The following is a 26,556-nucleotide window of genomic DNA, read 5'->3' as shown; positions in this document are numbered from 1 at the left end:
AGCTATGCATACAGTGTTTTATTTTAAACGCTTCATCTGAGTTTAAAATGTTTCAATTCATAGTTAAGAAAAACATTGTTTTACAAAATGGATATGCGTTTCAAGAAAAATTATAATACAGGGCTAGAAACTATATTTCAGATACTGATCACAGTTTTTTGTTTGGATAAAAATATCCACTGTTTTTAAAGATTAGTCCAACAAAATATAATACCATGATATAAATACCATGATTTACAAATAAATGGATGGTTAGAGTTGCTTTCTATTTCGAGCCCTGCAGAACAAATTATGATGACAGTATGACTTTTATGTCATGAATGTTAAGTATAAACAGGGGTAGAAATTAACCTGCTTTTTCCTGTCATCTAACACGATACTCAAGACAGCTTCCATTTGGTTGATCAATTTGCACACCAGACTTTTATTCCTCCTGTGAAACTGGAATGTTTTCAGCTAAGACGGGGTTATGAAATTTTCTATATTAAAGTGTAAAGTACTAAACCAATGCATTTTTTAATTTACATTTCTGCAAGAATTTTTAATTAATCCAACGCCTGTTTGGAAGAAACTGTATCTAATCCAACTACTTATCAGGTAACTTGATTGACTATCATTAATTTCAACCCCTGAAAACTGGTGAACAGGAAAGCAGTCAGGAGCAGCAAAGTAACAGAGTAAGTAATTTTAGGAAAACATTGAGAGAGAGATAGAATTAAGGGTGTGAAAGATGTAGGATTTATGATTTTAAAGTGCAATGTTTTCCACTTACTCTTCACCCCCTTTTTTCCCTTGCGCTCCTTTTTGTATTGTTCCTTGAGTTTGGTTATTACTCCCTGGTCGACATTCCAGGCTTCAGGCATGAGACACTGGTCTTCCTTTTCTAAACAAAGTGAAACAAATGAAACATCCTTTTTCAGTCATGTCACCAAGTGATCTCCAACTGAAGGAGGTAACATCTGCTGTACTTGTCTTATTTCAAACAGACAGAAATAGTACCAAGCTCATGAAACCTATGAAACTGCTACTCCCATTCCACTTCTATTTGCTCAGTTTTCTTTACAAGAAATTGAGATAAAATTTCACATGCCTAATTTCTATAACCAGATACACAGCTGTTCAAAAAATGTAAGTAACATTCACTTAACAATACCTTGGGACAGTTATTAGTCTTAGAAAAAGCTACAGAAACATTTCAATATACCTAATGATGAATAAAATCCCACTTTCAACCTCTTTCAAATTGCTTTTTCCAGGAAACTATTTTAAAATTTTACTTTCTACAGACTGTCCCCAGATGGTTCCTATATGTCCCACATGTTCTCTTCAACTTCACAAGCAGATCTTGAACTACTGTACTTAGTTTAAAAATCAGCTGACTGCTCCTGAGAAGCTTTAGAGTTAAACACATTTTACAGATTACAATAACTGACTGGCAATGTTTAGGATCAAAAATGAAGCAAGGACTTCTTATGTTGCTTCTATACACAGTATTGCTCAATACTCAATAACAGTGCTTTATGCTACATTTAACAGTTTCTTTTATGTGAAATAAACATAAGCAATTCATACAGGCAGTTCCTTGAAGAAAGCCACTATTATGCCACTATTATGAAAGACAGAGACTGTGAAATAAAAATAAGTGAAAACCCTGAAGGATGGTAACTCAAAGAAAATCCCCTATCACTTTTAGAAATTGAACTATTTCTGATGACAATTTCTTTTTTATTGTTAGACATTTGTTCATTTTTTGACTCAGCTGTTATCAATGAAAGTAAAAATAAACTCAAGGTGTGAATCCGAGAACAAAAAGCTCCTGTTGGCATACAAAGTTTACAGTGACACAAGCAGTAGGAACATTTTTCAAGCATTGTTGGATAGATGGACTTTTAATAATGGAGAGAAGAAATATCAGAACAACTTAATAAAACAATTTAAGATAAAAAAGAGCCCCATTCCTAAATTTGCTTGGTCATCAGAATGCTGACTTCCGTATCTAAAAAAACTGAGATGTACTCTCTCAGAAAAGAGGTTACCTACTACTGAACAGTAATTTGGAGTGCAACTACAAGCTAATAACTTCACTGAAATACAGTATCTCAGAACTGTTAGCTCATGTGAGAGCCACTGCTGCCATGGTCAGTTTCTATCAATGTTTCAGAGCCATTATAAAGATTAATTATCTCCCATTCATCTTCCATATTTCCAATCTGTCCTCATTGATGTGTAAAACTTTACTGAGAAGCTTAAGGAGGAAACAACCACTCATAAAAACATTCAGTCAGTTCTCTTCCTTCTTCTCTTCCCTGTGCACTGTGTTTATATGGAATAATTACTGCAAGATAAAGTGGATCCTGGCACTTTTGGTTGCAGGACATGAACTTTGAGGACATAGAGAACAGTTTGTCAAATTTCACTTGATGACTGAGGTGTTGAACGTACACACTTTTAATAATTTGTAACAGAAAATTGAGAAACAGAATGAATCGTTTTCCAAATCTATAAATAGATTTCAACTAGTTCAGTTCTTTGAAATGCATTACATTTCATGTCAAAGCTGGAGAAAGCAAAGAATGTTTGGAATTGTAAAAGACATCTGTATCAGAGTCCTTCATTCAAAAGGGGCATTGGAAAAATCACACTGAGATTCCACACATAGAACTGAAGTTCTATCTGCCCTATTACTAAAAAAAGAACAAAGACATAATGAACCCTCACATACAAGCAGTATAAACAAAAATGAGAAAATCATGTCACAAGAATCTCAATCTGGCAATGAAGGAATTTACTATATGAACATTCAAAAGGCATTCCTATTACGACAGAGACCACAATCAACAAATTACCACATACTCTTAGTGCATTTTCTTTCACCTGATACATTCCATTACATTTCCTTACCCCAGTCTGTTCCATCTCCTGAACTTCTTGATTCCCCATCACCTTCATCTGATGTAACCAAAAAGTCAAATTCTTTCAGAGCTTCTTCTGTATCTCTGTCTTCACTACTGTCAGACAGCACTCTTTTCCTTACAATCTGAAATATGAGGAAGGAAAGAAAAAACTGAATTAGACGGCATGATGTTTATATCTGTCAGTACTGCCTTCTATACAAAATTCTAACAGGAAATTTAAGAAGCAGGAAGAAATTGATAAACCTAAAATTAACATAAAGGTTTCCTTCAAATTTCAAAGTAAAAATGAAAATCACCTGTATAATTACTTCCTGTAACTATCAATATTCAATCACTTGATAATGAATCTACAATGATGTATATGATTATCAGTCTTTTAAATGCCAGAAAAGTACAAACTTTCTTTTGATAGAGATAAAAAAAAAAGAAAAAGAAAAAGAAAAACTACCTAAATACACAAAGAACAAAATACCCCAACACAATGCCATAGGAAGAACTTCAGCAAAGCCAAATTGGTTCTTCTATCCTGAAAATAACCCAGCTCACCTCTGAAATCGCTCTAAAAAACTAGAAGATTAGCCTAGAAAAATACCTAAGGAAAGCACTAATTTGCATAGGTTTGGCAAAAATCATTTCATTTTAACATGTCCGCAGACATTAGTTATTTATACACAATACTTCATGTTTAAACTGCATTTTTGACTTGGAACCTCAACACTGTTTCAGACATTAGTTCACAGCCCACCAACTACAAGATCCTCTTTGAAAAAACCTTTACAACTCTAAGAGTTCATTCTTACAGTTGATCATAAAAATGATCGCATCCATGTTAAGTTATATCTTTTTCAACTTTTTGGAAGCACAGTTCAATTAATAAGTATTCATTCCAAAAAGAAAAGGATAAAATTGAGTATAATTTGCATGTATGTACTTAATATGATCATTTGACCAAATCACGTTGCAAAGTACACATCATGAGGAATGGAGTCAGGCATTGACTGAATACACAAACAAACAAGTTTATAAACCACATTTTAAAAAATTTCCAGTTACACTTTTTCTTTCTTCAACAACTCACTTAAATCAAAGGTGGTATTTCAGTCCTGAACCCTACAAGCAGAAAATTCTACAAGTCACTTTAAATATAAAACGCACTGAAAAAATTTAGAAAATAATAATAAAGATATCTGGTACTTTAAAAACTGCATTGAACATATATCAAAACTACTAGTTGGTATAAAGTAGAAGTCCAAAGTATGTCACTGCAAACTTCCAGCAAGACAGATAGCAAAGCTCAACTTGTATGCATGAACTGCTCCTGTGCACACATGCTTGGACAGACCATCATAAAGATGCATTAATGATTTGCACGTGTACATACACAGTCATATACTTTGCATATAGGCATCTCATTAATCTCACTTTTTCTGTTCTTCGTAACTTTTTCAATTATTTTTTCCACTCACTGTTGCGCTATCAATGATTGTTTTCTCTCTTCCTTCAATATCTTCCTCATCTTCTTCATCACTAAAGTCTGCAGCTGCATTTTCGAGGAACTTGAAGGTCTCTAGCAGAGAGGCAGAGTCAGTCAATTCTGGCTTCCTAAACAACAACAACAACCACTATGAGTCAAAAGAAACCATTACAACATCACTTTTGCATTTACCAGTCTGTTCTATTTTATGGCGTCTAACAACACACGAAATTAAAATAAGCCTACAGGTAAAAATGGACTATTTACAGATAAAAACGTTTGTTGGTTAAAAATCTAAATGTTATCCATAAATTCATCTTATGACAACCAACTGTTATTCTTTATCCAGCTGCAATTACCAGGACAGGCACATTATAGTTTTTTGTTGTTGCTGTTTTCATTTTTAATTTTAGAAGTATTTGTAAGCACTCTCCAGCTGTTACATACCACAAAGTTTTATCAATACTGATATATCAACACAGTAAGTTGTAGGAACCAGGGTATAAGTTGCAGCTACACTAAGCTGGCCTGTGTACCCCAGGGTACAGGAAATCTTTGCTGCTGCTAACCGACATTCTCCATCTTGTGGGAAAAAAAACTCTACATCTATCATCCATTAACTTTTGTAATATGCTAAGTTGGCCATTATAAAACAATATAATGAAAAAACATCCTTGACAACTAAGTGACTCTTACTTAGATGTTAACACTAAATAAACAGAGAGAATGAAAACTGGGTAAAATTATGACCAACAACACTGGCACAAACTCAGTGAGTGTCTCCAGAACAGGAACTAAGAGTTGTCATATTAACAGCTAAACAGAAAGAACTCAAAAAAACAGAACTGTAACCACTAAATAAAATTGTAATGAATGTAAAATTAAAGCAATTCCAAAATTACTAAGAGGTATGTTTTTATGCAGAAGATGAATTCTATATCAGAGATAAAGTTGCGGAAAAAAACAAACCAACATTCAGTGTGAACTGTAGTAAAACCCTTTAAAGTACTTCTGTGACTTTAAAACTACAAAGAAGACAGACTTTACTACTGTTTTCTTACCTTTAACAAGCAGTTGGTGTTGCATAGTTCATCACTACATGTACGTCATCTTGATTTTCACAACCACTGAAACCATAGAAGTCTCTCCCTCTTATTTAAGAATTATAGTTCTAAATTGTCTTGTACACTCATCCTTTCTGACAGCAAGTGCCTTACTAATGCTGTATTTTGCTTCTTCTATGACCCATTTGAAAAGGTTCAATCAACTGACAATGCTATACAGTAAGGCCTTGTAAACACCCTGTAGTGTAAACACCTGATTATCTGTCCATCAGCCTTTTATTCCAGAGTTTCTTCGTAACACTTTGCCAAGGCTTATTACAGGAAACAATCAAGGTCAAAAGCTCGGATGTGTAATATGGCGTGATAAACAAAACAATTCCTCCTTTATGCTGCCTCCACTCAATTATTTCTAGGCATACATGATAATCATTAGCAGAAGTAGTTTCTGTATAGCTCCAGTATCTGCATCTTTATAAGACAATTTAATCTCTTTACCCATCTGCACTGACTGAAAATACCTTTAACAAATTCACTTGCCACTATAAATTCCACACACAAAGCAGTATAATATACAGTGATGTACTGCTGTGCATTTTCACAGTCTGTAGTTTTACTAAGCTTATTAATTCTTCTGTCCTTTATCTTACATGAGAGCAGCCTCCAACATGCTTCCAATTTGCCTTGCTTCTTGTAGTATTTTGTCACTGTAATACTGTTCTTTTTCCTTAAGTAATGAATGCACTGGCAGACTATAATGTTTCAATCTGTATAATCTATAATACCTAACTTGTAGCAATAATGCAGTTTCAAAGAAATCTTACGGGACTGTTATTTTACTGTTTCCAATGCACAAATGTAATGTGCTTCCCCTTACAAATTTCTTGGTTTTTAGGCATTTGTGAGTTAATTTTTAGTGGACAAAAATGTCTAACTCCAATTGTTTTGGTTTTTTTTTTGTTTGTTTTTTTTGTTTGTTTTTTCTTTTTCTCTTTTTTTCCTGTGTATAAGGTGATGTGAAAATGTACTATGTAAAAACAAAGTGATGGCTGATACACAGCAATAACTGTCAGATACACCAGAGTAATGTAGGAGCTAACACCAATTGTAGAAGAGAGAATTTCAAATGAAATAGTTTTTATTAATCAAATACTCTTCTACAGGTAAAAGTCTTTGTAGTAATTCATACCTAGATTAGTTTCTGTACTTATTTAATCTTACAGTGAAGTTGACAGTGACCACCAAATGAGATTTTATCTTTTCGTTAAGTAACTGGTCTGAATTCTATTATCATATCAATTTTTACGTAGTTTAGTAGTCAGAATATACACTAAACTGCATAATGCCATTTATAAACGGAAAAGAAGGCACCTTATGCAATGGAATACACAGTAGATCATCATACATTTTAAAACTTGTGTACATTACTAGAATGTACAAAGTCAGTATAGTACAACTGAATATTTTTTGTGCTAATGCACAGCTTCCAATAAAGAGTTCGTAAGACGACAACAACAAAAGAAAATAGAAGTGGGAAAATATTTAAGTTATTTAAAGGCACTACAAAGAAAAGAAGCTTCAAACTCATGCACAGTTTGACAGGTTATACTGTACTCCTAATACATTTTAACAACCTTGTCAACAGTGACTCACAGTGACTCATCTATGGTTTTTTTTCACTTTTTTAGTAGTACATAAACTTAAGGCATTACTTTAGATATTATCATCAACATGAAAACTTATGAATACTCTAAAACACACTAGAGAAAACACCTGGGCTTAGCTAGTTTGCCCTTTGATGACAAAGTGAAGCTTGCTTATTTTGTTATCCTCCATTTGCTAAGTGGGTTTCTGTTATGGAGTCACTCACAAAGCAACAGAAAAAAAAAAAAAAGTAGAAGTGGCAAAAAAAATATTCTGAGATAAAACAGTACAATAAATTACTTTAAATTCCTTTCTAGAAAATAAAGAATGCAACTCAACACTTCCAGAGTTCTTGCAGTCTATAATAGTTGGGAGAAAAAACCAAAAACATTTGATGGGTGAAAATATTAGTGCAGAAGATCAAAGAGCAGGGACCAACATGGAACTGTTCCATTACAGACATTAGTGAGGCAAGACTATGGCAAGATTCAGGAAATGGTGCAAATACAGGGAAACTGAAAGAACAAGTATGCCCTAGAAAGGACAATTCCTATTTACAGGCCTGTCCCAAATCAAAACACAAGTAGGGAATAACGTCATTTTCAAAGTGGTGCTTTTTCCTTCTTCCTTAGTCTCACTGTCTAAAGGAACACTGCTGGAGAAGAACAAGCTGCCTTCCTAACCAGATCCAAAACTCATTTAGCCAACACAAGCATTCTCTATAAGTGAGGCTTAACTCTGCCTGGGCATCACATCCTCCTCTCCTGTGGCTGTATCCAAAGAGGCAGGGCAGCCTCTGGGCAGAGAACACCTGCTACTAGTGCCTGTGCACCAGGGAGTAGAGTAGGACTAACTGCTCATCACAAGTGTAACAAGGGAAAAGTAGAATCCATAACTTATATGAAAAGTGAAGACGTGAGGTAACTAAACAGCACATTGATGACACCTTTCCTGCTTCTAACAAGACCCTGATGTTTCATACTAGAAAGCCAGGTTTAACTCAGACTAAAGCCAGACTGCAGATGTATATTTTTCTTCATAACAACACTGTCAATATTTCTGTCATTATTTTTTCCCTTTCCTGATAGTGACTCCAGGGAGTTTCTGTGGTCACATCCTTGGAGAGTGCCATAAACTTCTCCCACAAACTGCCTGGCCACAAAACCACTAATTGCCTCACTCCTATCCACTCCCCAGCAGAAAAAGGAGAGGAAGACTTGCTGGATTGGTTCCATTTTTGTTTGATTGGCTTTTAGTCCAAAACGTACACAAGTTGCCTTAAATAAAAACAGATTTTATTGACAAATTCAGAAGCAGGAAGGAATACCACAGTATAAAGTTAAATAAACACAGGTTCAGCTGAGGCTGAGAAATGTTTCTGGGACCTGTACAGGAGAAAGCTCATCACGGCCCAGCATCTGAAGAACTGTTAAATGAATTCCTCCTTGAGCCATTTTTGTTGGCTTAGGTTTCTCTCACTACCAAAATGTGATAACACAAAGTCATTGTTTTTATTAATTTCCCACTGGATGTCATTATATCACGTTCTAATACAGTCTTTTCAACACTGTTAATGGAGTCCTTTCAAACTGGATACAGTAAATAACGGCATGCAGATTCAAATATTTTCCTATGACAACCGTCTTCACAGAACACTTTGAGAAATCATGAATACTGTGCAAAAAATCTCATAATACGGCATGGAAAATATCAAACTAATAATTTATAAACTTATGAACGCTTACAACCATCAGAATCAAAACACGTGGAGTGCTGGGCAGGCTAGAAAGTCTGTCACAACCTTTAAAACTTTTTACAAATTCACACCACACGATGCAAGAACCAGCGCAATACATGCTACAACCAGTAAGCAACACTTACAAAATGGTTTAGGTGCAAATTGGAAACGTGAAAAAGTGCCACTGAAAAAGGGAAAACCTCTTAACTTGTCAGTTGTGGTCAGATATAACTATACTGTGTCAAATAAAAAAGCTTTCTAAAAAATAAATATAATTCAGTATTCAAAAAACTGAAGTAATGTTAAGAAATTAGCTCTCCATTTACCACCTCCTCATGGTCTCTCTCACTCCCTGCACAACTTCCGTCTCTTTCTCCCCATTCCTTCTGTGCCATGACTCTTACCTGACACTTCCAATAATAATTATTTAGACTCTTAAGCCTCATGATTTGTGCCAATGAAATGAAAATTGGTACTACTTTCTTCACTCAACCCCCCAATTTCTCTAATCATTTTTCCTGCTTCAATGCAATGGTTAAAAGTGGCTAGGTCTGACCTAAACCACGTATCTCTGAAATGTCTGTTAGATCACTGCAAGACTGGGCAAGCAGAAATGGAGAAAGAAAGAAAAAAAAAATTATAATAACACAAAAACTGATTTGGGATTTATTTTTTTTTTCCTCTTTTAAAGCCTCAATATTTTCTTCTTAGTCATCTTTTTCATGGCAGGTATTACCTTGGGTAGCTAAAAGGAAAAATATTTTCCCAAATAAACCATTTTATAAGCAAGTTAACATACAACATTCATCAGCCCATGTGCAGTAGTTTCATTACATGTGTTAGTGTTAATAGGATTTAGAGATGCAAAAGTTATTAGGGCCTTCTGGTACAGAAAGACATTCATTTGCTGCAGTCTCAGTTGGAATGATCTGTTGTACATTACAAATATAAGGTCTTCAGAATGTTTACTTCTTTTCTTTGAAAAGGTCTTTGGATCTGTTCTCAAACATGTTACTTTGATGCTTTAGCGAAGTGTAGGTAGTGGAAGACACATACAGTTCAACCAAAAATTTGAGCAGCAGATCAGTTTCAGAAAGAAGCTGATATGCCATTCCATTTTTCTTTAAAAAATTTCTTTAGGCTATTTAAACATAGTTGTAGCCAGCCAACTCTTAACAAACACCCAGATAATTTATCTATATTGTTTTTACATATGCACATGTGCACGTGTGCATATAGATACAAATGTATTCTCACCATACCCTCGTTCCTTCCCAGTTCTATTCCTCTTTCATATTTGCTTCCATTCATACCAAGCAATAGTCAAATGCACACCTTGAAGAAAGTAAACGAATCTGACTATTTAGGTTTCAGTCAATAAGATAAAGCTATTAAAAATGAGGTAATAAGTGAATCAGCGATACTTAAGTACTCTCACATTTTTAAGGCTACACATTTGCAGGCAGCTTTCATTTACGTTTCAGTTTGCTGAGGGAAAGCACCCATTTCTCCCACTGCAAGCGTTAACAATTTCAACCATTATTATAAAGTTATTATTTTAGTAACTATTTTTGAGTCCAATCATGCCAAGTGGTACTTATCTTTTGTAATGCAAGTGAGCTGATTTGAAGAAAATGAAAACAGATGCCCTTTTAAATTCCATGAAATAAGTGGAAACAGGACTACATCTATTTCAGGTTACCATATTAACATTTCATTTATGGAATCAAAATCTTCCCGGGTGCATTCAAAATCCACATGATGTCTTGAGTACTAAAGTTTTCATGAGGATCTGTACATTAGCAAATAAATAGGCAATGTAAGAATACAAATATTTGCCCACAGATGTGGCAGCTAGTAACACACAAAAACTGAGGCTACTCGATCTAATTAAAAGAGAAACTGAAATGGGTTTAGAAGGCTTTCAAGCAACAGCAGCTAGTTAATTGTTGTACCAAAAGAAGAAAAAAATGGTGTGGATAGCTTTCTGATGCAACCATAACACTCTACAATATGTATGATGGACGGGATGACGAGGACTGATGGACAAGATGGCAATTTTCTAAAATAAATGAAAATCAACAGAGTTCAAGTTGCATTTGTCTGTTATCAATCAAGACAACTGACCCAACTATTTGCACTGAAGTTACTACTGTAAGCTTAGCCATATCGAAATGAACAGCAAACATCTTCACATAACCACTCCAAACATTCTCACAAGCATCTCAGCTTGAGCCTTGTGAAGGCTCAGCTTACTACCTATACAAGAACACTGAATGTCTGAACTCTGGCTGTTGAATCAGGGACACAAGTGCTGGTACAACAGACTTAACTAATTCAAGTCTGTCAAAAAAGTAGCAAATTGAGCAGAGGGCGAATATCCTCTCTACCACCACCATTAAGTATACACATTAGACAGAGGCAGAAGGAAAAAAACAATCAAACAGAGCTTGACACTCAGAGCAGTCATAAGACATGTTCAAAATTAAGTAAGGATAATAACAATAATAAATAAATATAAAGAAAAAAGACTGTAAAGCGTGGGTATATCCGACTGTCAGAAGTGCTGTAGATCAGAGACATTCCTGAACAAGGCTAAGGAGTAGCAGCAATCACTGTATGCAGTTTGATGCAGCTCACGCAGAAACCATACAGTGTAAAGTAAGTCCCTTTTGTTCTTCTACTGGAATTTTTTTCCATACAAATTTCTTTTTTGTCTTCTACCGCTTTCATTTCACTAAAAAAGTACCGGATGAATACCAGTAAACAATAAGAATAAAAAGGAAAATTTGTCTCACCATTTCTGTTATCTCCACTCAAAAGAGGTAACCAGATGGCAGCATGAAAACATCAAGCACCATTTCTTACTTTCTATGGAATTTATCAAATGAGTGTTCAGTTGTACAGAAGGCAATTTAGCCAATCTGTTCTTTCTGCAGTTTACAGTGCTATATAGATAAATCCTTAAGAACATCTAAATCTAATGTGCCTTCCACTTTCCTGTTCATGCAACACATCACCGCAACCATTTTTCATTCAGTTCTTCACTCTCTGGTACATTATCTTCATCACGTTCACCCACAGCCTTTCCATATTGATTGGTCTTTATTGTTTCTCCTCCACAAGCTTTCTTCCTTCATTCCTTGAACTTCACATCTCACATCCGTCCTCCCACACAAACCTTTTTTTTTTTTTTTTTAAGACTTTAAAATACACAGTCTTAGCTGTATCCACAATATTATGCATTTCTTCCAAGACCAAACAAGTCAACGTTCTCCAAGTTGCATTTTCTCACTTTAACAGAGCTGTTTCTTGTTAGGATAGATGGACTTCCATGCATTTTATCCAGCACTCTGATCTTAAAAGACAACTAAACCATTAGCCTCAGTACTTGATATCAATTTTCATTAAATGCTTTGAACCACAAAATTTGTGAAATTCCATTGGCTTCAGAAGTTAGCAGTTTTTGGTGATAGCAAATCCTTCTTCCACAAGGTGTTTCACTGTATCCATGCAGCTATGGCTCACCCTCCATCTGCATTTCACTTTGCAATTGACCCAGTGACTGGTGGTCCTGACAAACACACATGGCCTTATACCACTGCAGATTGCACTAAGCTTTTGGATCTCTTCGATTTGGTTTGTTTTCTTTTTCCCTTTTGTTATTCTAATCTCTCACCGTAACTGTCTTTCCTCTTCTAAGACTTGTGCACTGCAGTCCATTCAACCTCACAAACTTGCTGTGAGGCTCCAATTCTCATTTCACTTTATATGCACACCAGGAATAACAGGAGGCTCCTAAAAGAACTGCCAGGCTTTTTTCCATTCTGTTACATAGCCTGGCACTGTTGAGGTTGCTTAAAAGAGTACTTCTACCTTGAGACTGTAAGCCACAATGAAGCTGAGCCATCTAATTTTTTTGCAGTTCTGGTAAACAGACAAAAATAACACCGAACTAAGTTTTTGAACACTCAGTAACAATTCCAGTTGGGATCAGGAACAAATCACATATTAAATACCAATATTCTTCACAAAGAAACCAGTCTGTACAAGGCTAAGTAGTAAGTGAAATAGTAAGATAATTGATGATGCTGAAGTACAAGCTGAGTAACACCGCATCTCCTTTCTGATTTTCATTATGTCATAAAGTTGCATTTTTAAACTTCTGAGGAAAGTGACAGTGCAGTTGGGAGGAGGTGAAAGTGCCACATACCACAGAAATAGTGGGGTATAACATGAATTTAATAGCACAAGAGGAAACAGCAGTTAAGTAACAGGCTGCTTCTGCTAGGAAGAAAGTCACAGAATGCCCCCTGCACTAAAGTTTGAAGAGATGTTGAGGAAGTGCACTTGAATCACAGAGAAGAATTGTAGCAGTGAAACTCAGCAAGGATTTTGGTAAGATCTCAACTTTTTCCTTTCAATAATAAAGTTTGCAGCTGACATCCACAAAAACAAAATAACCCACGAGGACTGACATGACTATTTTGAATGAGATCACTTGAAGATTCTTCCAGTTTAAAACCCAGGAGTCAAGTCTCACATCACATATCAAAATGCTCCCCTAATCTTTCTAATACTGTCTTCCATCTTAGGCTTTATAAATGAGATGAAAGCAGTCTTAGAATGTATGTGCCTGAACAGCCTTTAAGTTGACAGTCTTGCAGAGCCACAACAGAAAGAACTATTTTCTGCATCAGCAAGTACCCTCAGATATAGGACACACTACTAGTGTTTAAAAAAAAAATCTGATATTCTACCTACCCAGAGGGGAAACATATAGGAAATAAAAATATATTAATAACTTCTATATTAAAAACCACCATCCAATCATTTTCATCATCACATAACTACCTTATAAATATCCACCTATTAAAAAAAAAAATAATAATAAACATTTCAATAAACTGTTTTCAAATGTAAGAAGGGGAGCTTTATCTATCCTTTTCCTTGAGAACTGCCTCTATCAGAAACTGAACTAAAATTGTTACTGTAATGTATAAACATTCTCCATTCTTCAAAAACAAAGCCATTGCACACAAACGACACAGCTTGTCAACCATGTAGCTTGAGGGTTTCTCATGCATTCAAATTTTCCACCTCACAGCATTAAATTTAATTATGTAACAATGAACTTCTGTCCTTAGATAACTTATTGGCCTGAAACTGCTGGAGCTATCTGCTACAACACTGTTTTACAAATGCTTTTTAAAGGCAAAACGTGTCACATAACAGCATCAGACTTTAAAACACAAAGGTCTCGAATTTTGCCACTGTAGCACAGAAAAGAGGGATAATCTTTGAAGAAAACTATGCTCGTAGATGATAGCACAAGCCACTGGGAACAGTAACCCCACATACAGTTCAGACAAAATTCTGCATCATTTCCCCTATTCTTCAAATTTTATAAATACGATACCTTAAGAAAAAAAAAAAGCAGACTGCTTTCTGAAAACCTCTACGTTTAGGTTTCATATTCAACGTTCCTTTTTAGAAAAATGAACAAGAAAAACCTCAACAAACAAAATCTGTTTGTAGGGAAAAGAAAATATAGAAAAATAAAAAAATAATAATAATTTAAAAAACCCAACAAGTTAAAATCAAAAGTAAGCACAAGGTTTTACTATCCCTGACTTACTTTTCATAGCAATAGAGACCTTAAAGAAGATAAATAAATTATTGTATATTTTAATTACATTTAGACACATGTATCCATTAGGGGAAAACCGTGACCTTACAGAAATCAGAATACAATCAGTAAACTTGTTTTTCCAAATGTAATCAAAATGTCCTGTATTCCATATACATTACCATGTAGAAGTCAGCAAACATCAGAAAAGCAAAGCCTCTAATCTGAACAGTAAAGTTTTCAACAACTCAAATAAGTTGTTAACTTAAAACAACACTGACCTATGAACACACATAAAAGGCTTGATTTGCCTTTGTGCTGCCACACAACCGGAAAAACCAACAAAGATACTGTTTTTAAGGCTGTGAATACTAAAAGTTCCTTCCATATTTTCTGCTTAACATGATAAAATTAGTTCTAATTACTCTAATCTTCTGTTATGAAAATTTTTTGAAATCTCAGTGATCAAAAATTTGTTCTACATCATTAACTGCTTTAATGAAGAAAGAGAATATAGTCATTATGATACTCACCCAATCATTGCGTTTTCTTTAATTTGGCCCTCTGTGCCATTTACCATAGGTTCTTGATTTCTGTTTTCCTTCTCTGAAGCATCACTTGAGAGGCCCAATAAAGCTCGTACTTGTTTTGACTTCACATCCAATATTGTGTCAGTGTAGCCCACTTCTTGTAGATACCTGTAGGAACAGAACTCATGCTAATTTTTCATGTACGTGTTACTTCTTCCAAACAGTAAATGGAAACTTATCCCTAAAGTCTTTTTCTGCATCTTATCTTAGGAAAGTATGATGCTGTGCTAATGAAACATGCTTATAAATCGTCCTGTACCAGCTGCAGAGGGATCGTCTCTTGCTGTACCAGCCTCTACAGTCACTGAGGAAAAAAATCAAAGAGCCTAGCAGTCAGAGGTTATACAATACGTTATTCATTCATTTACTAAAATGGATGGAAAAGCACTTTCAATTAAAATATTTACAACTGCCTTATAAAAATCACCACAGTTGCATGTACAATATAGCCATTTTATTCCTCAGCACATGGAAACTACACATGAAGCCTTACAAGAAGTGGGAGATACGTTCCTACAAGAATCGTTAGAATCCTAGGAAAACAGAAGGAAGAAAACCAAATTCTGTAGCACAACTACTAGTAAGAATGGTTATTTATAATGCAGTAGTTTTGATAAAATCTGTGCCTTGTTTTTTTTTTTCACTCTGCAATTTATCTGCAAAATATTAATTTGCCTGGCATGTAAGGACTGAGCAGTAAAATCTTGGACACTTTGTATGAATATATCAAGGTCTAAAGTTGGCACCTTCATCAATGCACAGAATTACCTCTGGAAAGATCTGGCTTTGTTCCTTCCTTTACAAAACAAAGTTAATAATGCTATGTTCTCAGGGACACTGAACTAATTAAATAGTCAATAATCTGGATGTCTCTGAAGAGCAGAAATGCTGTTTTACAATAAAAGCTGTCACAAATCAAGGACATGCATTTTTCCAGCAAAAATATCTTCCTCCAGTTATTTAATGATATCCCCTATGCAAATACATCTTCAGAAGAATGCTGCCTGATGGCTATATGAAAAATCAAACCAGACATCTATGCAAAACAAAGTCTGTGAGTAATGAACTCTCTTTATTCAGCAACATAGAACCTATGAATTACACTGGGAGGGAAGGACTTGCCTTCAAATCACTCATCCATGTCAAGATTACTTTATTTATGTTTATTCAACTTAAATGAAGAAATATGGGTTCTTGAAAAAGAAAGTAAAAGCCATCCAACAGACAAACTGGACAATTTTAACTTCTGTATAATTCACTGGAAAGAGGGCCATTCCAATAAGCTCTAGGCTGTCTTTACCCCCTCCCATATAATTTTCTGTAACACACACACAAAAAAAATTAAACATCAAAAGTTCTGCTAACTGGTTAGAAGACCATAGAATCCAGCTTTTGGCTTAAAAAATGAAGCTTACACATGGAAAAACAGACTCAGGGTCACCCTGATGACAGGTCTCATAAGAGACCTCTATGTAAATCTAGGGCTGTAATCAAGGCAAAAAAACAAAAACACCACCAAAGAAATATGACCAAATACTCTGGAACTGAGTAACTAATTATGAGCAGAATTCAAATACTGATTTAGATTAAGAGACATTTGCTTCATTAAAATGAATGGAGAACTAGAAAGCTTTTAGTCTAAAATTCCTACTGATTTCTGTACATAAAGTAGACCAAAACAAGTCTGCAACCCAGGCTGCAACCCCTTACTTTAGGTATCTCTTAACAGAACTGTGTTTCCTTTTTTAATTGCAAAAAGAAATGTAAGGTGTCATGAGCCACCGTACACCCAAGCAGACTGTTTTACTATACTCAGTAAAAGAAAAGCAAATGAGATTGTTTGATTTCATAAGGTTCCCCACCTGAAGTTCTGAAGCCTAGGAAAAGTAGGGCAGAAGAAGAATGAACTTCAACACACTAACTTTTCTTGAAAGAAAATCTAACAGAAAAATCAAATACCTCTATCATCATATTTCATTAACATACACCCTCTCTTGCATTCATTATTCAGGTTCTTTTTTCAACACTTACTGTCTTAGCAGCTGTCGTCCTTGTTTCCATATTAGCTGACTATTCTGTTGTGGCTGGATCTCTGTTTCATTCCCTTCATCTGGAAAAGATTATTTAATTAAAAACAGCTTTTCTTTGTCTGACATTATAACAATATTCCCCTCCACTTGACAAAATAAGCATAATTTGTATTAAAAGTATTATGAAAGATTGTATAACAAAACAAAAATTCCAAGCACCAAAAATCAATCAACAACAACAAAAATCATACAGAAGGTAGCTGCTGTACTACTGACAAATAAAAAAATACAGACCGTCAACTATACACCACTGCATGAGACCAACTTCCACTAGTCATCAGTACCTTCTTCCCTTTGGTCTCACATCCAACAGCCCCATCTTTCTCCTTCTTGAAGGGAATACAATTACATAAACAATTTGGAGTTCTAATATAATTATTGCCCATAATTCAAGTTTCAATACAAATATCTTTAAGTGCTAACAATAACAAATGCAACAGTGATAGGACAATAGTGATAGTACAAGGGGGGAAGGGTTTTAAACTATGACAGGGGAATTTAGGTTAGATATTACGAGGAAGTTTTTAACTCAGAGGGTGGTGACACACTGAAACAGGTTGTGCAAACAGGTTGTGGATGCCCCATCCCTGGAGGCATTCAAGGCCAGGCTGGATGTGGCTCTGGGCAGCCTGGTCTAGTGGGTAGCAGTCCTGCCCATGGCATGGGGGTTGAAACTACATGATCTTTGAGGCCCTTTTCAATCCAAGCCATTCTATGATTCTAGAATTCTAACTGTAGCATCATTTCCATTTATTATGTATTGGTAAACAAATTTCCTTAATATTTGATCATACCCATCAGAACCACTCATATCCCACCCTCCTTCAGGACATAAAAAAGCATATACCCCCATGATAAAAATATCTTTGTTTATTATCCACTAAGAGCTCTACAAAATTTGAAGCCTTTGTGGTAATAACACTGAAGGATGAACAAAGTCTTCTTCGCGTAAACAAAAACTAAGAACCAGAAAAGCTTGTGGTATAACCCTATGAATAATTTGGTAAGTGATATGGGAAAGTTACTGAACATACTGGAAGTCATTCTTCTTTAAACAAGTGAATTAAGATAAATAAGTAAATAAATACCAATACATCCTCTAACAAAGAAGCTACCAAAGATTTATCAGAATTCACACGTAAGGGGACCTATATGCATATTATCTATCTCAACATTCACAAACCCATTTAATAGCAACTGTGGGAAATCATCTATTGCACAATGATCTCCTGACAACTACTGAACACAGCTGGATCCAACACACAACTACCAAAGCTCACTTTGTATAAGAATTAATACATAGCTGAGATAAATCTGCCTAAAAATTAATTTTGAAAGTGAAAACCCTTCTTCTGAAGGCACTGTTAAAAGTAAATCTGCAGTCAAGACCTCTCTTTTTCTGAGCCTCTGAACAAATGATTGCTAGCAATATCCGCAGTTTACAGATGAGAACAAAGGCACTTTAATATGTCTATCCCCACTGCTACTTCTGAGTGGCATATTTCATCAACCACAATTTCAGTATTTGCACAAACCATAGTTGAGCTTTTATGTCAGTAATAAATTCATTCTTAATAAATTCTTACCAGAATCATAGTTTGGTGGTTTCATATCTCCCTGATTCAATTCTGTGCCGTATTTCAATTTGTGATATTTAGCCCTGAAAAGAGGTGAGAAAAGGAAACACAACAAAAACATTAGCACATTTAAAGGTATGAATAGACATATAAATGTCATCTGTCTTCACTATAAAAACCACTCCCTTCTTTCTAGAATATGAACAAAACAATACAATGCAATTCAGCACATCATTTTGCCTTATTAATTTTTCCAAGCTTCCTTGTTTGTGGACATGTGCTTGCTTCTCCAGCCCCTCCTCTTCTGTGCTTAAAAACAAAATCACTTAACTATCAAACTTTTTTCTATCCACTGAATGTCAGTTCAGTGCCATTTACTTGATACTTCACTTAGGCACCTCAGTTAAGTAAATTCTTCTTTTCTTCAAGCTTTTCTCACTAGGGACCACCATAAGTCAAATTCCAGTGCTGATGGCAGCCCAGCTACACCAGATTTTCATGCAGCTGCTAGACCTGACACTTAATTGAGTTCAAAAATGCAGAATTCTCTTCCAAAAATACTTAGCCTATAGAAGGCCTATTGTAATAAGCCCCACAAAGAATGCAGTGAGACAGTAAGAGTAGCTTGAAGAAAAATAGCCTCATCCTACAGATCCAGTGTTTACAGACTTTTAAACATACACGTTACAAATAATGCCACAGTAGTACAGCATTACAAAAAGTATATGTAAGTTATTTATCAAAGATTAATCATAATAGATAAAGTTTGACAACACAGGAAGTAACTAAGGCAACATTGAGAGCAAAGCCAGCTTTATCCAGTGTCACTATCATTTCCCCCTTCTCTCACACTCACTGTAACTCTTGTCTCAATAATTGGTTTCAACAACTACAAAAGCTTAGGAGAGTCAAACCCAACTGAGTCCCTATGAAGTTTTGTAGCTGTTCCTAACTGGGTGGAGAAGCAACACTTGCACTTGTTACTATCACAAATAAAAGGCAAAGGAGAACTCAGGCATTAAGCCTGGCAACAGTGGAAACACCAACCTGCATGTATACAGGCAGGTTTGCTCCAGAGCAAACACACTGAGCTGCGTGTAAGGCAAGATACAGGCTAAAAAACCAAAAAGATTTAAATAAAATTAAACTCTTACTTATATCAACAGTAATACAGGCTCCACTGCTAGCAAAGGAACTCTTCCATTTGAAATGATTTTGAAGAAATCATTTGAAGAAAGAAATCTTCAAGAATTCTTTAAGAAATCATGAAGAAAAGTGTTGCATCTCATGACTGCACAAGGCAACTGCCGCTAACAAACTCATTACCTCTAAAAAAATAATGCTAATAGAAGTGATGTTTGGTAGTTCTTAGGCCTCAGTATTGGCAGTACACGTTTCCTATCAATACAGACTTTTTTTGGTGATAATAAACATGTATTCTGTGTAAGCAAGGTGAGTGTAGAGAGAAGATGCCTCCTAGGAGTACACAGCAACTAAGACAGATGAAGTACTTCACTTCCCTCTCTAGAGCTACAGCACTACGTTCTACCCCAGCTAAGCAACAATCACTGAGGAAAGAAGAGGGAATGTATCTGAACGGTATGAACAGACACAAGTGAAGGAAAAACATTCTGGTAGGTACAGGAAAGAATATCCAAGAATAAAACAAAATCTAAGTTGAATGCCAGGCTGAAATACTTAATTCTCAAGTATGTTTTCTACACGTCACAAGCAGAGAGAAGTTGCCCCAATTAGACAAACCCAAGTAAGTACTGTTAAATACTGATACCGTGCACATTTTTTCACTTCACCACCATTAATGAGGAGTAACAACTAATTGAGAACAAATCCTCTAGTCTGACACTAATCTACCTCAGCAAGAGTAAATAGCCCATTCCTTAAAAAAAATTCCAGATTTTATGCAGGCAGCAATTCAAGTGATCTTAATGTTTAATCTATATGGATTTGACTTTTCAAAAGCAAATATTAACACTTCACTTAAACCTGGATTAGTGACCTATATATATATACTGTGCCATACTCTACTCGACAGTATTTCAGAGACCAGTTGGTTTCGTGGCATAAGGTACTTGCTTTTAGCTCATAGGCCTTATATAAATTCCTATTATTCTCAAAGCATTCACCAGCTTTCTAATCAAATTTTGTTAATTTTCTCCCTAAGAACTAAGTAAAATGATTATTAGGGTAAGTAAAATGACTATTCCCTTTATCTATCTTATCTCCAAAACCTACCTTTCAAAAATTCAATATGTACTTTTTAATACTTCTCAGTGTATTTGTTACCAACATTAAGCCTCTGTATATTCACTGGTTTTTGGTGTTTTTGTTTTTGTTTTGTTTTGTTTTTTACAGTTCTTAGAGGGTATATAAACAAACATCAGCATTTTGTGTCTTTTTTCTAATTGAAAATTCCCCCTTCATTAAATGCATGATAAAAATCAGCTCAGCATAGTAAGATTATTCGTTCCATTCACATTCTAATCTATTAGTAACAGAGTTGTTTGTTTGTTTGTTTTTGGTTGGTTGGTTGTTTCTAAATTGGTTCTTCCTTATAATGTAACAGTTTTTGAAGCCCTTATTGCTCTTTCTTAATACAAGAGGATAACCTAGATTACAGGGTCTTGTACACCACAGGTCCTTAAATTTATTTCATTACTAAGCTGGACTAAGCCTTCATCTTTCAGAAGATTTAACTGTGCATCACAGGCAGAGACCAGTGGAAATACAGATGCAACAAAAGCATAATGTCCTGACAAAGACAGCTGACAAAAAGAAAAAACAATATACTTTTGCCCATATGAAATGAAAGTCCAGTGCAAAACTCAAAACTTAATTAATTACAATGAATTAGTATAAACTCAGATTGCTGAGCAAGACACCGTTGAGATGTAAAACATAAACATGAATACAGTGACAGAGCATTTGACCTGGTAAATCCATCCTCAGCTATGGTTAACTTCCAGTTTAAAGGAAGGGGGAGGGTAAGGCAGCTAGCTGTCCACTGGGAAAAAAACAACAACTAAACTCACTCTAGCAGGAAGTACATGATTTATTATTAGCAACATCCTTATGGTACAGCTGAAAATGTCACAAGTTTCTTCTTTCTAAAGTATACTAAGGAAAAGATTGAACACAAGGATTAAGAATCCAAATCTAGAAGAGGAAGTCTTGATCAGTCACTTTCACATACTGAAAACAAAGGGCACGAAAGGTCTCACAAAATAAATCTTAATTGTTGTCTTTCCACATTCTTTGTATGACTTACCTCCTTATCATATTTGTATTTCTCTGTTCCTACAAGTAACAGATTATTTCCTGCCCACAAAACATGTTTAATTTCTCCATTTCCTTAGAAAGCACATTAGTTATTAGCTCCTTGAAATGGGCCCTCTACCAGTCTTGCTGAACTCTAGTTCATACAGCACAGCAGTGAGATGCTACTGCCACTAAAGAGAGCAAGTACAGTATTCCTTCTAGAAATGAGAAAACAGAAAAAAAACAAAATTCCTCCAAACTTGGCATCATCTGCTTAAAAACAGTGAGGTAGCTTTGGGATTTGGCTCTCACAAAGTTGAGAGCCCAGCCTCTTTATCTGAAACATGACAACTTGGGTGGCTTAACTTCAATTTCTGAAAATGACATCTGCATTATTAACAGTATGAAGAGAGTGAAAAATGACTTGAAAATAACTAGGCTAAGAACATAACTTTACAGGAGTTATTTCCATCTGAAAACTAACCTTGCAAGTTGTCTGAAGAATGCAGTTTTGGGGCCATAAAACTATTTCACCAGATATATAGCCTTACTCAGGTAAGTCCATATATTAATACTGCTCTGGCTTTTGCACTTCATTATACAGCTTATCTTTATCTTGCTACTGTTATTATCATTTTCTTTAAACTGTGTTTCTTCTATGGAAACAAAGTATTCAACTTCGCTGCCACAACACTTTAAGAGGTGCTCAGAAAAACACTGCAGGCTTTCATCCTTCACAATCTCCTAAAATTGACAAGCAGTTAAACTTTTCTGAATGCTTCGTATAGAAAAGTTTGATTCTAATTAAAAAGAAAAAAAAAGCCATTGTTTCTTGGAAATATCTGTCACCGGACCTGCAGCATCTGATCCAGCTGTGCTGAGAGCCTGCCAAAACATCCATAGAAGATCTAGGAGTCGTCTCCAAACCAAGAGACATAAACAAGAAAGACTGCCAGGAACAGCAATGTAAGCTACTCTATCCAGGGGTGAGGGCGCCAGCCTCACTCTGATCAGGCACATTAGTGCAGAAAACAACTTAAAATTAAATCAAGTGTTTCTAGAGACATGGCTCAAGAGTCAAGTTCTCTGGATGGGTTATGTTAAGACAGGAAACGACCCAGACTAGCTTATTAAATTAGACAAGTACTTGAGAAGAAGTACTACATTTTGTTTAGCTCCTGAAAATCCAAAGGAAATATTGCCATTTGCTGGTGAAGCACCTATCAACAGAGTGATAAAAACATAACACTCAAGGACAAACTGCCTCACACTGAATGTCTATGGGATGCTGGCAAACCTACACCAGAACTGCTGCTGAAAAAAAAGTAGTACTTAACTCCTTCTAAGTTCTTTTCTCCTTACTGTATTGACTCTTCAGCAGAAACAACTTGGTTACATACACAAACAACAAAAAGGTAATGTTACCACCACTGATATAATGACTGAACAAAACAAAATTTGTCAGAAAATAAAACATGATAATGTGTAAACATTATTTTCTACCTTCCCCACTACAAATTCATGTAAATGCCAAGAAACAGAAAAGAACACTGCCTTCAAAACCTATTATTTAAAATTGATTGGGAAAAATTCTGAAGACCCACTCTGCAAGAGCAGCTCACAAAATCATGTCTGAGAAAACCAATGTCAACCATTTCTTATTCTGGGAACGCTGCAAGCACAAACTACTGTGTGTTCCTCTCCCAGCAGCATCAGCTTTGTCCTAACTTGACCAGAACTGTTTTCCTTCTACCTTCGAGGATCTGACTTTCAGCTCTGAGATCCCTGTATAAACAGCCAGCATCCAACCTGAGTACTGGCAGACCAAGCTTATGCGTAGTTTAGGGAAGAGCTGGGAAAGAGAACAGTGCTTCCAAGCTCAGTGTGTTGCCGTTCCTTTAAGCATCAAGCAAGAGCACTTGCTGGGAGTCGTTTCTATCAGAAATAGAAAACAGTTTCTTCAGTAACTGGCAAATAATACTTCTGTTTAAAACCACAAACTGTTATAAATAGCTGTCTCAAGCATGCACCAATCACAGACACCACATTTACTTTACGAACTACTGTATACTGTATGGGAAACTGTTGATCACAGCCTGAACCTCTGATCTGAGGCAAGTGATGAGTCAGCTGCAGGAGCACAAGTGAAAGTAATTCAGCTGTGCTACCAGAAGGGGTGAAGCTTGGCTCCACCTCTCCTAGATGCCATTTAAGGGCTGATCCTAAGGCAGGATCTCTTTCTAGAGGTTGCTCCTGTGTAGAGTTTTACAGCAAACTTCAGCATCAGTGTGCATCTATCTTTACAGCAAGCCTCAACATCGGTGAGCATTTATCATTTATCCTCTTTCTATTACATAACCTCTGTTTATCCATCAACTTTATAACTGTACAATTGTAACCATACAATACCCATACAGAAACTGTCAGACTGGATCACATTAGCTGCCTATGTGGCTTACTGACCTTAGTAATTGAGGCTAATGCTACATATGGGGGGAAATAAAAAACAACACCACACAAAAAAAAACCACCAAAAACATAAGAGAAGATAAAAGATACATATGTAAAAATTGCCAACAGGAAACCATCTGGACACTTCCCTAATTCTGACACTGTATGCAGCATTAGAATTTAAATACCAAATGAAACTTAAGTGGCTCTTACCAAATACAACTGGTGGACATTTTCATTATGGATATAGGTTTTTTTGTTTTGGTTCTATATTTTCTCTTACAAAACTTATATCATAGTGTATTGAAATAGATTCATATAGTCTGATCATTCGGGATAAACTGCTAATTTACCTGGACTATGAACAGGAAGTGTTAGAGAGATCCCCAAGTAACCAAGAATATACTCCTTAGTTTTGAAATACAATAAATCTTACTTATTTTATTCCTTAGAGCATACTTTTAACTGCACAAAAATGCACTCCATTGCCCATGTCTTCTTTTAAAGTGACTCTCATCTTTAAAAACATGTTTCAAGCATAAGCCTTTCTGTGGGTATAAACTAACATCTCCACTATGCAGAAATCTGATATTTTCCTATGCTATCTGATATAACATAGATACTGCAAGAAGGCCTGGGCCAAAAAAAGGATATTTTTAAGTATCCCTAAGTATTTCTCTGGTAACTGTCTGAAGAAGAAGCAAATATGCTACAGCTCTGGGGCCACAGCCCCATCCTAGCAAATAAATTGGACAATATAAGGCATATCTCATGTGCCCAAGCAGTCCAATTAAGATGCGAAAGTCTGAGAACAACACAGTGATGTACAACTACTAGAAGCCTTTTCTTATTTTCAAGCAGTAGCCTATTCTCACATTCAGATAAGTATATTTCTACTGACGTAAACTATTTAAGAGTTCACTTTATTAACATTTTATTTTTAAAGAAAAGTAGGAATTATCTGTTAGGGAAACAGTATTCAAGCAATGATGACTCTGCAGTAGTAGACGTATGCTTTTCATGTTAAAAGCCATCTTATCAGTAAAAATATAAATAAATTATTTTTTTAAAAAACCCTGAAAGTAACTCAACTTGCCCTGAAATAAACCACTGGAGGAGTAGAGACTTCTGGAAACACAGTAAAAATAATCTGTGTGCCTCAAAGTTTAGAGCTACAGGAAAGTATGTGCAGAGTAAAACACTGGAGTAGTAGATAGGAGTCTTCTAAGGAACTTCCCATTAACAAAGAAACAGGTATTTGATTAACTGGCAAACACAAACATTTTTTCATTCACAGTAAATCTCCCTCACTTTGGGCAACATTCTGTCATCAGGTACTCATTGATAAAGCAACATACCTTTCTTGTTTAAGTGCATATTCCAGCATTTTGATTCTCCGCACTAGATCCTTCTTCAGATTTTCTTGCCCCTTCCTTTCACCTTGAAGGAAAGCGATCTGGGCCTGCAAAGAAAGTATTCAGTGTAAATTGTTCCTTCAAAACCATTCAGAAGAGCTCAAGTTACTTTACAATTGATTTGTATAGGACAAAAGAAACTGGCTTAAGTGTTTCAGAAACATTAAATGCTAAAACTAAGCACTGTAGAGATAAGCCTTCTAAACTGCACTCTCATTTTGTATTAAAAAAAAACCCATAAACTCACAAAGAAATAAATAAATTTTAGTTTGCTTGGCAGGGTTTATTTATTCTCATAGCTAAGCATTCAATCAAAGTTAAAAAATATATAAAACAAACATAAAAAGTGCCTTCAGCAGATGAATGCATTTACCAATGATAAGCAGGAGAAGATGTTAAAGTATTCCTCCTTACCATCTGAACTAGTATATAATTAGTGCACTGTTCTACAGACATACATTAGATACATGATACTAGTCAAGAGAACTAAAATGCAGCATGTCCAGCTAAAAGAAAAATGAAACTGTTTCTAATACAGTCCCGTGTGTTATTTATAATACTTACTTAGAGAGGTTAAAGAAAGCTCTCCAGAAGTAATTTAACAGAGAGAAAAACTAGAAAACAGAGGAAGATATTTTGGCAAGAGGGAAGTGGAGAGATACGGCATGAAAGGAAACAGAATTGGAAAACAGACGC

General features: G+C 35.5%; 1 protein-coding gene across 3 annotated transcripts in view; it reads right to left on the bottom strand.

Annotated features, from left to right (window-relative positions):
- STRN (striatin) overlaps nt 1-26,556 on the bottom strand; it is a 58,693-nt gene that overhangs the window by 21,451 nt on the left and 10,686 nt on the right. For all 3 annotated transcript variants that reach the window (XM_015857577.2, XM_015857578.2, XM_015857579.2), the window contains exons 2-8: nt 25,804-25,907; nt 18,728-18,801; nt 17,083-17,161; nt 14,995-15,159; nt 4,382-4,517; nt 2,902-3,037; nt 773-883 (exon numbers count right to left, since the gene is read on the bottom strand). In XM_015857577.2, coding sequence (XP_015713063.1) covers nt 773-883; nt 2,902-3,037; nt 4,382-4,517; nt 14,995-15,159; nt 17,083-17,161; nt 18,728-18,801; nt 25,804-25,907 — 805 coding nt within the window. The remainder of the gene's footprint in view (nt 1-772; nt 884-2,901; nt 3,038-4,381; nt 4,518-14,994; nt 15,160-17,082; nt 17,162-18,727; nt 18,802-25,803; nt 25,908-26,556) is intronic.

This window comes from Coturnix japonica, chromosome 3, assembly GCF_001577835.2.
Source record: "Coturnix japonica isolate 7356 chromosome 3, Coturnix japonica 2.1, whole genome shotgun sequence".
Classification (NCBI taxonomy): domain Eukaryota; kingdom Metazoa; phylum Chordata; class Aves; order Galliformes; family Phasianidae; genus Coturnix; species Coturnix japonica.
Note: the sequence above shows the minus strand (reverse complement) of the source record. Positions and strands in the feature narration are given on the sequence as shown.